Source organism: Rhinolophus ferrumequinum, chromosome 3 (genome assembly GCF_004115265.2).
Source record: "Rhinolophus ferrumequinum isolate MPI-CBG mRhiFer1 chromosome 3, mRhiFer1_v1.p, whole genome shotgun sequence".
Classification (NCBI taxonomy): Eukaryota; Metazoa; Chordata; class Mammalia; order Chiroptera; family Rhinolophidae; genus Rhinolophus; species Rhinolophus ferrumequinum.
The window spans coordinates 84,167,230-84,184,014 of record NC_046286.1 but is presented as its reverse complement, the minus strand read 5'-3'; the positions used below and the strand labels follow the sequence as shown (position 1 = coordinate 84,184,014).

At 37.1% G+C, this 16,785-nt stretch overlaps 1 protein-coding gene across 2 annotated transcripts in view; it reads right to left on the bottom strand.

Moving 5' to 3' along the window:
• Positions 1–8,230: 8,230 nt before the first annotated feature.
• ARFGEF3 (ARFGEF family member 3) overlaps positions 8,231–16,785 on the bottom strand; it is a 154,098-nt gene continuing 145,543 nt past the window's right edge. For both annotated transcript variants that reach the window (XM_033099360.1, XM_033099357.1), the window contains one exon: positions 8,231–16,045. In XM_033099360.1, the coding sequence (XP_032955251.1) occupies positions 15,854–16,045 (192 nt within the window). In that variant the 3' untranslated portion in view covers positions 8,231–15,853. The remainder of the gene's footprint in view (positions 16,046–16,785) is intronic.

Below are 16,785 nucleotides of genomic sequence, written 5' to 3'. Positions count from 1 at the left end.
TGGGCTTGACTGCTGACTGTTTTCTAGCCAGGCAGCTTTAGGAAACTTACCACACTTCTTTGCTGTAGATGACATGAATTGAAACTGCCTGGTTGAATTGTTGTGATGAGTAAATAAGACAACTTAAGAAATGCAGTGAGTAGCCCGGCGCCTGTGGTTGCTCTTTCCTTACTCCTCACCCGTCACGATGTGAGCCTGAATTTAGCTCTGAGTTTCCTGGAAGCTAAGGCAAAAACAAAAACAAATAAGGACTCACTTGAAAAAAAGTCAATATCAATACAAGATCAAATAATTGTTATCAAAGACCCTGGCTTTGAATTCTGGAAAAACTGGCCTTGTGGTTTCTTATATATAAAAAAACAAATGAGTGATGTCATAGGCACCTACTATCAATATGGATTTATAGAAGACAAATTTGGCAATTCCTCATATCGACCCTCTTTAAAAGCTGAGGGCATAACATTAAATCTTAATTTCGTGGAGTCATTTTTTAAAGGAAGCTGAGATAATTTGCTCTGAATACACTGCTTCTCAACAGCATAACCTAATGCAAGAATAAAATTAGAAATTCCAAAAATTGTGGATATTTAAAATGACCTTTAAGTTTGTCTTGAATATTAGCTCTCTCAAGTTATCCTTTGGCAAATGCTAGACTGTCAGGTTGGATACAACCGTCAGTTGAATTTCGTGCTGCTTATTCCTACAGCAGATGGATTTATTCTGGATTTTCCATGGTCATGACATCAGACTGTGTCCCATTGTGAGGAGTAACGTAACACAATTGTTTTGAGAATACAGATTTTAAAAAGGTTTGAATTTAAGTTTGTGGGTGATGTCAACTACTTGAGGTGGGAGACGCTGCACTGGGCAAGGTATGACGTTATAGGGGAGAGCGCATGGCTTTATGGTCAGACGGGTGTGGGTGTGAATTCTGGCTCTGCCAATTGCTAGCTAGCCACGTGACCTTCAGCAACTTATTTCCCTGTTCACTTTTTGGAGTGTTTACGTCTTCCAGCTGTAAAAACAAAATGTGATCTGAGAAACTTATCTTGCAGAGCGCTGGTGAAAGCAAGAGGACATATTGTGAGTAAGTTGTCTGGCACAGTTCTGAGTATTGAGAGTGAGGTTGTGGACGTGGTGCTTGTTTAGGCTCCTACACTCTGATTCTCCGTTCAGACAGGAAATATTTTCTATGACGGTTTGAACATGGAGGAGCCAAGACTTCTGTGCCTTTGGAAAGTTCTATCAGTCTCAACTTTCTTAAGAAAATGCTTACTTTAGTGGTATATAAATTCATTTTAAAAACAAAAATAATGAATAAATAAGTGATTAAATAAGTAACCCTGGTTGTCCCATTGTGGGTAAAATTCCCATAGATTTATTTCATAGTCTGTTGGCTAATTGTGCGAAATTGTAATAATAAGTGGGTTTGACCAGGTATCTATCAGGTTTCCTTAGTAAAGTCATTACCAGTGTTAGTTATTGAGTATTTTAGAATAGATATTCTAAATTGCTTAGTAATTAGCTATCAAATTGGTTCCAGATATCTGAAGGGTTGGTACATTCATTAACAGCTGAATCTGGATAAGAATTTAAAATTAATTCTTTTGATTTATACTTCAACCATTTCATCTTTAAACATTGTTACTTTATTTTTTTATTTTTGAAATATTCCTATTTTAGAGCAAGTTTAAAATTTTACATGAGCATCCTCCTTTTTAATTTAAAGGATTATTCTGATATAAAAACATTGAATTTTTCCATTTTTAAAAATGGGAATGCATGGAATTTTAGGACATTCTATTTTTTCTTATGGTGCTTTAGAAACCCAAACCAACTGGAATTTTAAAACTGTATGAAATTCATGAATACATATATTTTTAGTAAGCTTTACTATATAACAGGCAGATATTTCTTTCTTAGTAGGACACAAATCTGTGCACTGTCCCTCCTTTGAATGCCTCCAAAGTAGGAGCCTTTGTGAGAATTCTTAGGAGCTGGCTTGCTGTCAGAGCTCTAGTCAGGGAAACTCAATTGTTTCTGTTTTAAGGGACATAGGCTATTACTTCCCCAGCCCTGTCACATGGCCGATGAGGGAATGAGACTCAGAGAAAGTAATATGTTCACAAACACACCGTGTTGCTCCTGATTCTGAAGTGATCACAATAGAATGTAAGGTGACACAAGAAAGAAAATGTACCTGTTCCAAATGTAATTTGATGAGTTTACCCCGTATTTCTAGCTATCCTTCCATATACTGATGCTAGGACAGGATTTCTTTAACTGGTTATTATACCATGGACTCTTTGTAGTCTGGGGAGGTGTATGAATTCCTTTTCAGAATAATTTAAATTATTTTAAATAACTTTAAATGAATATGTTAAAATACATTTATTACAAAGGAAACCAATGTAGTCATCAAAATACTCAACTTTTGAAACTATAATATACGAGGTGGGACAATTAAGTTCGCAAACTCATCCTAGAAAAAGTGCCACATACCTCATTGCCGAATATCACTATGGTCACCTTCGAAGTACTCCCCTTGGGAAGCTATGCACTGACGCCAGCGTCTAGTCCACCTTTCAAAGCAATTTTGGAACTCTTTTTCTGGAATGACGATCAGAGCTGTTGTTGTATTACCCTTGATGTCCTGAATGTCATCAAAATGTCTTCCTTTCAATATTTCCTTTATCTTTGGGTAAAGAAAGAAGTCTTTGGGGCCCAGATCAGGTGAGTAGGGAGGGTGTTCCAATACAGTGATTTGCTTACTGGCTAAAACCTCCCTCACAGACAGTGTCCTGTGAACTGATGCATTGTCATGATGCAAGAGCCATGAATTGTTGGTGAAAAGTTCAGGTCGTCTAACTTTTTTCACACAGCCTTTTTAGCACTTCCAAATAGTAAATGTGGTTAACTGTTTGTCCAATCGGTACAAGTTCATAGTGAATAATCCCTCTGATATCAAAAAAGGTTGGCAACATTGTTGCCACAAGTTCATGAACTTAATTGTCCGACCTTGTCTGTATGTATTCTTCCTCAGGAACACATTAAGTAACAACATCTAGTACTGGTTCTAATAGCAACTCCCGGTACTGCAGGAATGCCGAGGGCCCTGCAATTAGGTACCAAATCACAGGGCCTGTCATCATTACAGTGGTTTGTTGCCCACATTCAAAATTTAAGGAAGGACGTGTTAAATTTCAGTTAGAAGTCAATAAAAAAGGCTCCCATTTCCCCCTTCCCTGTTCCTAAACCTCTTCAATCTTTCTATACCCCAAGTTATAAACCTCTGCTCTAAAGCTATCTTGGGGGTTGGATGCTCGAACAACTGCTATCTACTTCTGGGCTTCCACCTAAACTCTCCTGTTTAGGGACCAAACTCACATGCCTTTTAATTTTAGATCCGATTATACATCAGATCCTTAGAATCGCCTCCTTCGAATGAGAATCTAGAATGAGACTTAGCTCCTTAGAATTCTTTTGAAAGAGTGATCTCTCTGTATCACAGTCCGTTTGAAAGCTTGTCAAAATGTAGATTCCTGAGTCCTATACCGTCCATACTGGGTCAGAATTTCTGAGGCAAGTCCTGGCCACATGCAAGTTCAACAGTCAATCAAGTGGTTTTTGTGTACATTACAATTTGAGACTGTCTCGGTAGCTGAGCTAGTTCAGGGGCCTAAGTGAGCTAGGGTAGGAGGACGGGTTGTAGGTGAGGGGAGGTACATTTTTGACCCAAGTTGTGAGTCACGCAGGAAGCTGTTGTCCTGTTATATTCTTATTGAAAATTATACGAAGACACTATTGACAGTTCTAACGCTGCATGGCTGTAATCCACATGGAGTGCGAGGTGTTTTGTGCGGGTTAGCTAAAAACGTGAAGAGAGGTGATTGCAGCCATGGCAGCAGGGGAGCGGAGATGTCCAAGTACTAGAAGGGAGGCTATGCAATCAGGTGCGGACACATTTGGTTTATCTGCAGCAACTGGGACCTTGCTCAGTGGGACAAACTAAACTTCACTGTCAAAACAGTTCACACGTCCAAGAGGAGGGAGTTTGGAACTCTAATGGAAGAGACCTAATGAAGCAGCTGGGCTCCCAAAGGGGGCAGACACCTTTTTGATGTTGAAAGTCACTGGCATTGGACTTGGGAGGTCTTTTTAACTGCCAACTCTTGGCACTTCCTTGCAAATAATTTTGCATTTGTAGGGGTAGCTGTCTCCTCCTGCCACTCTCATTCGAATTTTAAAATCAGACATGCCATGATTTTGAGATTATTCACTACAAAAGCAAGTATACATTCTCAGCCCACAACTTCACGTGTCAAATTTTAATTTTCCTTATTTTTCTGTAACTGAGCTGAAAAGTGTTCTGAGCCTCTGCCCGGTGGCTGCTCCCCCTGCTGCTTCTACACCACCCAGGGAGTGGCACTTTCCCCCAGGCTGTCGGGCCAGCCTGCAGCCCTGAACACCATGCAGGCCTGCCTTCCCTGGGTTCTTCCGGTCTGGGCACTGCATGGGTTCTCCCTGATCTGCAGCTTTTTTGCTATTGAACCTTCTCTCCTCCCAGCCCTGGAAATTCAGTTTTGGTCAAAGAGGAAGGAATTCTTTCCCCTCAAGTTTGTACCCTAGAGAGTTTGTCTATGCTTTCCCTTTTCATGGCACTATTCCCTCAAAACCCACATTAAAACATACATACCCTCCCCGCCCCAAACACACACTTGCTTACATATATATGTATATGGATAGGACTTAAGCTTTTGGAACATAAGAGCCAAAGGATGTCGCAGACAATTTTTTGGTCATTGTGTCCCATCATACTCCTCCCTTGAAACAATGAACCTCTGAGCCAACTATCTACTTAAATAGGGAAAAAGTTATGGGGAAAATACTGAGAGAGAAAAAGAACATAGATTAGTAGCTCAATGTACTTTTCAGTCACAGGAGTCTACTTATTGCCTGAATACTTAATGTATTACATCATCTATATATCACATTGTGTGTTCACCACCTAGAGTCAGTTCTCCTTCTATCACCATATATTTGACCCCATTTACCCTCATCTAACACCCCTTTCTCCCTTACGCTCTGGTAGCCACTAAGCTATTGTCTATGAGTTTTTGTTTCTTTATTTGTTACATAATTGTACACTTAAAACCTATGTAACTTTACTAACCATTGTCACCCCAATAAACTCCAATTAAAAAAAAACACTTTATGTATTGAAGAAAGGTGGCGTGGTAGCATTCATTTACCATCTCTGGGTCGGAGATCTGGTCCTGTAAGTCCATAGCTGTGCCCATGCCTGAATATTGGCCAGTCCACAGTTTCATGAAAGACACAACCCCCATTTTTCTGATAATGACCGAGTCCTGTGTATCATTTTAGTGGTAGCCTCTGCAACAACTCTGATTGTGTTAACATTTTTTTCCGTTTGATTCCTTGGAGTAGCATGAGCAGGGAAGTAGGCAATGCACAGAGGTGCTTAGCTGAGTGTGGGGAGTGTGGAGCGCTGCTGCCCCGCCAACCATAAGTTGGGGCTGATAGAGAGACTTGCCAAGTAGGAGGTGTTATTTTTATCCCCATGTTCTGCTCTAATCCCCAAGGGTTTTATAGACTTTTCCCCCCATAGGAATAAGAGCTAGTTAAATTAGATTGATCAGTTTAACAATGTAAAATTTAACTCTCTAGATCTATACTAATGTAAAACCCTGCCTGTGTCTCCAGTTGGTAGGGCTTAGAACAGATTTCAAATATGCTCAGTCAGTTTTCCAAGAAGCTCATTTCTAAATGGTTTTGATATGAAAGTTCTGTATTAATATATAGCCCTCACATTTGAAAAATAAATCTATTCTAGGCTTTAGAAGAATGTTATTTTTATAACACATTGCTATAATAGAAATTCCAAGTGTTTACTGATTCGATGGCTGTCATAGGTGCAGATTAAAACAAGACTTGGAATATCGCACTTTTAACTATACTATGGCTGATCGTATCTTTTCCTTTATAATTGATAAATTAACTTCCATGCTCACTTTTTCAAGTTGAATTATAATGGAGTTTTCTGCATCGTAACATTTAAATCAAATTTATGTTCTTTATATTCTCTGCTAGAGACGCTGGCAAAGAATGTTGTTTTACTTCCTCACATCCTTTGTACTGGTTACAACAATAGCTCAATATAGCCATTAATTAATATACAGCCATACCTCATAGATACTGAGGATTTGGTTCCAGACCACCGCAAGAAAGTGAGTACTATCGTAATAAAGCAAGCTGTAATCTATTTGTTGGTGGAAGGTCTTGCCTTCAATTTGTTTAAAAAAAAAAAAAGGCAACATCTGTGAAGCACAGTGAAGTGAGGTGCAATCAGACGAGGTATGCCTGTATTGATATAGGGAAGACTAGGAAACTGTATCAAAGTCAACTGAAGTTTAATATTTGAGTTTTCAGCTCTAAACTGTTGTAAATTTGATCCCTGCACGTTGAAATCGTCATTCCCCCCCCCCCCCCCCGTGATTTGGGAACAGCTTATAAACTTTCCTGGGATCTAATTATGCTGTTGCCATCTGAGTTTGGCTGAGATCATTAAACTGGATAGTTTCTCTGGCGACAAAACATTTTGTACAACCAGATTAAGTCAACAGGGTAGACAGAAGGCACCAATGACTAGATGTTGTAACTAGGAATCTATAAATAAAAAAGAAACAAGGAAGAGATAAAAGGCACTCATAGAGTGCCCTTGCAAAGGCTTGAAATAACAGGAATGTTGGTCAATATGTGAAAGCCACAGTATTGCATTATGCTTCAATTTTATTTTCACTTGCTTATTGAACCTATCTTGAAGCCGGATGGGAAAGTAAATTTTCTAATGAGTGGTATGAAATATTTATCAAAGCTGAATTATAATACAAATTTTGATCACAAGCCAAATAGTTGAAGTGTATCAAGTCTCTTATTTAAAGAGATACATATAGATTTAAGCACATAATGTATTAATTGCTGGATATTAATAATGGAAGAATTGGCTATTGACCTAGAATTTATTTCCAAAATGTTTTGATTAGAGAGATCTGCATCTGAGGTGCCGACCTGCTTATATAACACTGACACATAATGTTAAGCTTGCTGTGTTGTAGTGTATTCGTGGATATAAACGTCAAGAATAGGTACACGTTAGATCTCAAGTATAAATCATCTTGCAAAATAGTTGGGCCGTTTATGAAATGGGTTATCCTCCAGCACATAGTAGTTTGTATTTATTAGGCATTAACATTTACAAAGCACTGCAAGATTGGGGCTCTAGTGTTATCTTGAAACAACCCTTTGTGGTAAGGGTTTAAATTCAGTTTATAGAGCAGAAACCTTGAGCTCTGTACTCAAGGGTTGTCTGATTTTTCCCACTCCCAAAAAGGGGCAAAGCTTGGGATGTGAGCTCTGCTTTTCTGGCTATGGCCCCAACCTTTCTCTTCTCTACCAAACTGTCTCCATCCATGAATGTGGTTGGTCACCGAAGGGTGTGATGTCCTTGTGCAAAGTATATTAGTGTCCATTTTAGTTTTATTTTGGCCATAAAATGCAAGTGACCAAGTGTTAGTAATACCATTGTGAGATTACCAGAGTATGTGATAGAATATAGTCATGATTTAAGGTCATATACACTGATTCCATCTCTACGGTGTTTTGTATGTCTTTTTATCCTTCTAGTAGCCAAACAGCAGTTTTCCATGATTTGGGCCTGGTGATTCCCAGGCTTGCTTTTGTTTTAAAGCTGCAGTCCAATAAGATCATGAAGTTAAAAGTGGCTGTGTTACCTTTTAATAATAGTATTCCTATTGATTGAGAGGTTTAGCTATTTAAGCACAAAAGGTAACACTTCGTTTTTTAAAATGAATAAATTACATCAGTATCTACTGATAATATGCATTTGATATCCATTCTTATGAAGAAAAAACTCAATATTGTAAAATAAGCCCTTTTTTTAAAAAAATGGAAACAATGGTGTGCATATATGTATTTCTTCAAATGTATTTTCTAGGCATGTACTAACCTGTCAGCAGAGAATATCTCTGTGTTATAGAAATTAGGAGCCGGGGAAGCTCTTCATTCATAGTTATGAAATGCCATGGAAAGGAACCTGGTTCTTTAGGCAGAATATTTACATAAATTATTTTGGCATATTCATTCAGTAAAGAAAATTGCTCCACATATCAGATTTTTAAAATGCATTTGAATCTTTATTCTACAACACAAGCAACATAAATACGATATCTTTTAAAATATTTTCTCTTTAGAATTTCCATTTTCACCTCAGATAAAATGTACACAAAATACACTGGCAAGCTTGCTTACAGCAACCCGTTAAACAACAAACAGATTATATCAAATCAGTTATATCAACATATAAAGGAGGGTAGTTTTCAGCTCTTTTTTTTTTCTTTAATAAATGTGACCAACCTGACTAAAAAGGCAAAACAAAAACTGTACTTCTTTAACAAGTCATTTGGAGTAAACAAAATGCTTCAAGGCTCCTGGTGAAGGGGGTTGCGATTATGGATTTTGCATTTTGTAGATAAAATGGTATACTGACTCAAATCACTACGGCTATACCAAACTTCATTTATTTATAATTTTCAATGAAACAAGTCTATTCTTTGGCAAAATACGAGAAAGGATAAAAGGACCCTTACCACCCATTGGCTTTATTTAGAGTGGGGAGAAGGTAGTAGGGGAACTGTTTATAATGTAAGTGATTGAAGTTCATTCCTCTTAGAAAAGCGGAAAAGTAATTTTGAATAATAGTATTTTGGCATGATTAGGGCAATAAACTTTTAATTCTTAGCTCCTTTCCCGCCCCCCACCCATCCACCAAAAACAAATCAAGAAACAAAAACAAACAAAATCAGCCTTTCCCTCTAGGCACCTCTACCTGCCCCTCTCACGCCATACCCGTACATTCTACCACATGGTTACAAATGAAGTGAAACCAAAATATCAAAAGCATTAATCTTTGTCCAGTTTTGCCTATTGATTTGTATTAGAGAGAACCACTTCCAACAAAATCAGAAGAAAGAACAGCAGAGGGAGGAATACCAAGTAGCTTGCACATATCATGAGGTAGCCATGGATGACCACGGTGGCTGGTAGAGTCAGGGGCTCGAGATTCCCTACCTTTCAGAGAAAACATAATATTTTGTATGGTCGTTCAAAAGATTGGCTTTTAGATTCCCTCCTCCCCTTTTTGGCACCGGTTGGTAAAATAAACTTAAACTATTCCTAGAGATTAACTTTTTAAATTTAATTTAAAAATAAATTATTATTAAAAGAACTAAATGCATACATAATTAAAAACATGAGATTATGGAAAACAAAAGTGAAATTTGAAAAAACAAAACAAAAAACTTAAATTATTTCCATCCACAGAGGCAAGGACTTGAATCCTTGATATCATGAACACACTTTGATATGCTTTCTCATCTCACCAATTCTAGGAAATATAGTCATTACTTTCTATTCACAAAAGTAATTTAAATGATGTCAGGGTATTTAAGAAGTATTTAGGGAAACTTTATTAAATCAAGAAGAATTATGTGTAATTAATATAGTTTATACATGGGTGATGATTTTTAAGATATTTAATTTTTTTCTCTTGAATTATTTCTTCTATGTTCCCTATTTTTTTTCATGGAAAAAGAATTTCTAAAGCTAGTTAATTGAATAAAGACTTATGAAATAAACTAAGGCCCCACTTATATTTGGGTTAACATGATTTCACTGTATTCCCAATGCATATTGATTTACTTTTACATTTCTCCCATCATTTGGAAGATGAGATAATGAATACAGTATTTATTGTGCAGATATGAGCACAAACACAACATATTTACTGAAAGTCTCTAAAACAGACACATATACTGCTCAAAAGGGAGTTGGTCCCATTTGCAAATTTCCATGAAGCCATTTGGTAAACTCTTTGCAGGTATACAGGAAATTAAAATATTAATTTACAAAAGACAGTTAAGTGAAAGAAGGCACATCAAGTAGTACAACTTGACATGCTGATATTTTGGTGACTAATGAGAGATCTAAAACTACTGGCAGGCAAGCAACTACTTAAAAACCTCTGGAAGCCAGGAGCCAAGGTTGTAATGCAGTCAACATGGCAACATCTCATTAAAACCGTATGGACTGAAGAAACACAAACACCACATACTTTAAAATCACCTCAGTACAAGTCAAAGGGCCAACGTGATACAAATGATCATCCACAGAATCAATGGTTCTAAATACAAAGACAAGAGAAGCTTACACTGATCTCACTGTTCCATAGACCTTATACATTCATTGTCTTCTAGCTTGTAAAAAAACAATTGTTGGTATAATAAACCTGGAAACAGGGAAGGTTGAGCAGGAATGCTGTAGAGAATCCAATCCCAAGTTGTCTGTCCAAGGTTAAGTTCAGTTTTTCTCTAGTGCTTGATAAGTCAGGCTGATCGTAAAGGTAGTAGATGGAAATTTTTTCAAGGTCGTGGTTCTCAAGGTGTGGTCCCAAAACCAGCAGCCTTGGCCTTGCCTAGGAACTAGTGAGCAGTGCAAATTTCCACACTTACTGCATGAGAAACTCTAGGCCTGGCAATCTGTGTTTTAACCAGCCCTTGACGTGATTCTGATATGTGCTAACGTTTGAGAACCACTATTCTAAAGTCAGAAGATACTAGACAACTACTGCTTAAACCTTCAGGAGAGGAAAGAACCGTACAAACAATTCCTGGTGGTTGAACAGACTGGAAGGACCATAACTGAATGGGATTCACCAACTGTTGACTGAGTTTTGTCACAAAGATGGTCAGCCAGCCTCTCCTTCCTGGAAACCCCTTGCATGATTACACAAAGAGAGGAAAATTGTTTTGTATGGTGCTAGTGGTGTGGTAGTGGGTTTTCTTCAGTTAATAATAAGTGGTGTCACTGTTTATAAGGAAACTGAGCATTGTTCTCAACTGAGTTTCCCTTAAACTATCCAGGAGATGGTATGTATATATTTTTTGGTCCGTCTTCCCTGATGTAATCATTGTGTTTTGGAAATCTATATGGTGCTCTAGTCCAAAACTAAGTTAATTAGTTACGTCTACATCAAACACAAATATTACAATACAAGCAGAGGAAGATCTCACAAAAAGACAGACAAACAGTTTTCTAGATCGCTCCACTAATGAATGAGGTAAACACATTTTTTTTTTGATGAGGCATAATTACAAGAATTCTTTACCAATTTCATAAATCTTGCCCAATAACAAGCTCATATTTCCAATAAAAAGTGCTTAAAAATAGTCTCTTCCTTTTTTTAAGGCCACACTAAGTCTCTCACTAGGATCACCTAAGTGGTACCCACGCACATGTAAGTTCTGGATTTTCCTTATGTCTGTTTCCTTTTTTTGCAAAGTAAGTAGGAATATTTAGGTATTATGGGACATGGTTACTCTGGATGTTGACCTGATGCCCTCACTTCCTGCATCTTTAAACAATCTTGTCTAACCAATACTTCCTCTTCAGTGTGCAATTGAAAAATGGTTATCATTTATTTTGCATATTCCCAAACTTTGATGTTGACCTACAAATTTAGTACTGTATACTTCCAGGGAAGCAAGTGGAGAGGCACTGTTGGCTACAGGGCACTTTATTCCGAGTGATTAAATGTAATTGAAAAAGGTTTACTATTTGTGCATGTCATTCTAGACACAGGCTGTCATGTTTTTCTTGCATAACAGCTGTCCATGAATGATATTATTCCATTATATCCACCTAATTGGCAAATTTCCTTAATTACCACTGAAGGTCTGCTTTAAGATTAAAGTTTAGATTTTGTTTTCTTTATTTTCAAACTCTTAAAATATTATGTTACATGTAATCTATGTGTAAACACTATTTTTTTAACCTACTTGAACTATCCCCGTACCATTATAGATCTGGGACATCAATCAAATATTTTCAACTCATTTTAACTGTTTCCTCTGGGCACTTAGAGCATGGCATAGCAGAGTGTGGCCTTTGAATTCAGGGACACCTCTTCCGCAACCAACTTTGCCATTTACTGTTATCTTGGGCACATTTCTTAACCTCTCTGGGTCTCTGTCCTCATCTGAAAAAATGAGGAAAACAGTACCTGTTTCACAAGGTTATTGTGAGAATTAAATAGGATAATGCAGGTAAGGGTCTACATTCACAGTGGCACTCAACAAATGTCACCTCCTTCCTGCTGTTTGTAACCTCCTGTTATTGTCATCAGCTCCAAAGGTCTTCATTCTGTTTACATTGAAGGGACTGACGTGAATAGATTTTCCTTTCTGAAAGAAACCGTTCCTATGTAAGCAGAGTTGTGATGCATTTGAGCGAAGTCAAAGATATCTATTATATAATTGCATTACCTTCGTACAGTTAAGGCTATTTGACTCTCTCAACTGACTCTCTAAGCCGGCTCCTGAAAACAACAAGGACAAAAAGCCTGATGATACTGTACAAAGAAGTTTCCATTTAAAGGTGCTTTTAAATTATGTTATCATTTTGTCATATTTGATTGAAAATATTTTAATCTGAGCTGTTATGTATGTTAACGTCAGCCTCAGCCAGTCATTAAACGGCCTCAAAATGGGAAAAGGTACCTATATTGTGTCAATGGAGAAGGGTAGAAAATAATCATAAGGGGAGCAAGAACAAGATGGTATAAAAAGGCAGCCTATGCATCTTTAAAAGCTGACCAGGAGACGCAAGAGCTAGGAGAGATCCAATGAACAATCTATTAGCCCTCCATCAAACCTATGCCCTCATGGCAAAAAGAAATCTGATGAAGAGTGTGGTATACTTGGCTGAGCTGTTCAGTCAGCAGTTACTTTACACTTTGAGTTTTCCAGGTGTTCATGATGCGACTTCATCAAAATATTAGAAAAAAAGAGAGTAAATCTCAACCTTACATTAACACATTTTTGACAGTAAATACAGGCAACTGAAAGCAACATTCAAAATCTTGTGCTGCTCAGATCTGTAAATATATAGTAATAACTGTTTTAACTATAGTTATTACTATATATTTGTATATATTCCAATATATTACTATATATTCCAAGGCTGTCTTGACCTTGGTCTTTCAGAGACCTTGGGAGAGAGTGAGGGAAGAGATGGGGAAAGGCAGAAATGGAGACACCAAGAAGAGTATAAGGGACTGACCGGGCAGTCTGGGAAGGGACCCCTTGTCTTCTAAGGGTTCCTAATTGTGTCCCTTTCTTCTCCATCACTGGGGAGAATTTGACTAAGTTCACTGTGACCTGAAGTCCTGTTTGTTAGAGATTATCTGCATCAAGCAATGTACTTTTTGACAACTACAAATACCCCTGGGAATTATTACTGTGACTTAACTAATTTTCTGATTGAAATCTGACATGGATGTGGAACACAGAGTACCTTGAAAATGAAGGTGGACTGAAGACCAATGTGAGCCTGAGGTAGGCTACAGAAAAGGTGATGGAAAGGGACCAAAACCCTCTTGCAAAAGTATAGGTGAAGAGCTATGTATAGTCTTTCATGTTTTTACTCTTGGTACCCATAATCAGACTAGTACTAGAGCAGTGTTTGGAGAGAATGTGGGGTAAATTTATTTTCATAAACTAGCCTTGGATCCCAGAATAGAGAATGTGTGGGGAGAATGAACTCTGATTTCTAAATAATTGAATATACTCTGGGATATGACATTCATACATTGAGACTGGCCTCCTTTGAATTTTTATACTTTAGAAAAAAATTGCTACATACAAACATTTTGTGATTACTCTGATTTGATACTCTATTTCACTGAAGCTTTTTTTTTTTTTTTTTTTTTTTTTTGTAGTAGAGAACTGAACCTAGGATAAGCTACAAAAAAGAAACAGAACAACCATGGTGCACTGTTTTGTTAAAAAAAACAAACAAAACAAAAACAATGAAAAACAGTACCCAACTTTCAATTCTACTTACAAAATATAAAAATTCAAAATTACAGAGCACAGTTCATTGCTATCCAAACAATTCATTGCTTGTTAAGATAGCTGATCTGTTTCTAAACTCAAATTATTGTCTAATAAGTAAAAACTGAAGGCAAAGAGAGTGTTTCATGGAACTAAAAAAATGTCTTCTGAATTCTGTGGTGATCTCTAGGCGGCATACTGAATAATAAAGTTCTTTCTTTGAGACTGCCTAAATAAATCAGGGAGCTGTGTCTTCCTCTTAACCTTGTAGACAGATTACATATTTCTCAAGGAAGACAAAATTTCCTAACGCCAGCAATGAATAAAGTTGTCAGTTTTAAATCCTTACTTCAGTATGGAAGAGCTGGTATTTTATTTTTAAAGGATGAATGACATACTTAATTATGAACACATGTTTAGGGGCTGGGAAAAATTATAATGTACATCTTAGCAATTAACTCCACTTTCTAGGATGTATATGAGTGGGCTTGACTGAAGAGTTTCAATCATTATTATAATTTAAGAAATATGAAATATCCTGTATATAAAATTTCCAGATTAATTTTCTAGTAATATTTTAGAAAAGAAATATCCACTTTTAATGTTGGCCTGAATACAAAGACTTCAGACATAAGGTAAATTTACTTGCCAGAGAAGAAGTATTTTAAATTGAAAAACTTAATTTCCGAGATTTCATTCTGTGCCCCTTCTCTTTTAGTTTTCTTCTGAGACTGGAGCGTGTATAACTGACACGATAATTTCATATGGTTGTTGTGTAATATTTTAATATTTAAAATCATTTCATCTTAATCTCCTTTCCCACCCCTTCCAGCTGTCTCCCTATCCCACACTTCTTGCTCCCTTCCCTGAGAAGTCTGCTCTCTGAATGGAGAACTCTTGAGTTCCTTTCCTCCAAGGCTGTTCATATCAAATAAGTTGCATTTTATGTTTTGTTTCCTTAAAAACCAAATATTATAACTTATGTTCAGATAACTGTGGAGTATAGAAATGTCTGTGCAACAAGGAACTAAGGCACCATTTTTTCTTTCCCTTTTCTTTTTTGCCTTGGGAGCAAAAGCCAAGACTAATGGGACAGCCAGGGTGGCTGGTCAGTCTTCTGTCTCTTGGAAATATCTGTATCATCAAATATCACTGGGTACTGTGTGTCAAAGGCTGCTATGACATACAGTTAAAACCCTGCCAGGAAAGCATTTTCTTCCTTTAGCCTTAAATGAAGTACCTTAAATGAAGTACCTTAAATGAAGAAGTTGGTGCGTACCAACGAGAAAATCTTGACAACTTAGGACAATTTTGAAATGTTCTGGAATATTTTACAGAGAAATTCATCCCATTCTTAATTATGACACCCAAGAATTTATCTTTCTGTTTTCTTCCCTGCCAAATGCACAATCATGATATAAATCTTTCTCAGTGAATAATGTTTGGTACTAGATGTTTGAGTGTTTATGTATCAGCTTGACTTACCAGCAGGTATTTCCTTAGCAATTGCACTTAAAAAAAAAAAAAAGGATCAAAAGGATTAATGTAGTGTTTTCAAAGAGTGGTTCTTGAAAGTGACCCATTTGGCAATAATTTTGCAGGCAAAAGCACTGGGAAATAAACTTGAAGATTTAGAAATGTGTCAAGGAGACTCTTCTGAAACAATGTGCAAAATCAGAGTATCATTTGTGTTATCTAGATACCACCTTCGTATCCAGAATGGCCCCAGTGCAGATTAGTTAGGGAGCGGCCGTTTGTTCTCTGAGACACTAGTTTCCATGGGGCTGTTGGTGAGGAAAATGTTACCAGTTTGAAAGGCAGGCATACTCTAACCCTCGCTATTGAATTTCTTCAATGTGAGTCTTCTACACAATGATGTCATAGACACGGCCCACTCTGCCGAGCCACTCTCTCACGGCCTGGCGAACTCTGATGTCAGTCACGTGACAGGTCAGCTGGCTGATGCATGGAAACACTGCTGGCTGGAGGGCTGTGAAAGTTGGGTCTGGAAGGATCTGAATCTGATTGAGAACTGTTAGCACCATGTTGGTCCACGCCTACGAGAAAGGATTTGAGAGAATTATTAGTTTTCTCTTGTGGTTTCTTTTCAACTCTCAGGTGTGGCTAAACCCTGTCAATTTGCAAATGAGTTTTCTTAGGCTTTAGGCTGCAATAAATTAGTCTTAGCTAAGAAATTGTCATTTTAATTTCACATATACAATCAATAGCAAGACTTATCTAACATTAACTTATCTTCAGCTTTCATAAAGTACAAAAATCTTATTTACTCCTCAGATTTTTAAACACACTCTTGCTTGCTCATAATGAGATTTCCATAGGACATATGACACTTTTAATCAGTAGTCACTATAATAATGCCTAGAAAACTTGAAATCGGTCTACTTTAATTTAGGATAACTTTTAAAATCATAAGCAAATCTCCTAGACCTGAAAAGCAATCATTAAGATGTGTTATTTGTCAAGAAGGTCATCTGTTAAAGAATAACCATACATCTCAAGTTTGACTAGACGTTTGCAAATTTAGTCTAAGATGATTTTTGTGGATTCTGAATTATAAAGTTTAGTTCTATGTTCAAGTTACTTTAGAGGAAAATAATGCATCTTGCAAGCGATTTATACTAATTCCAATTTTATGTTCATCCAAAATACACATTTCTGTATAGGTTCATTGAATTCTAGGGCCCAAGATCACCTAACGTATACCTGTGACAGGAATCCACAATTTAAGGTAAATATCAGATTATTTTCCAAGGGCTCTCTATGACCTTAGATCCCT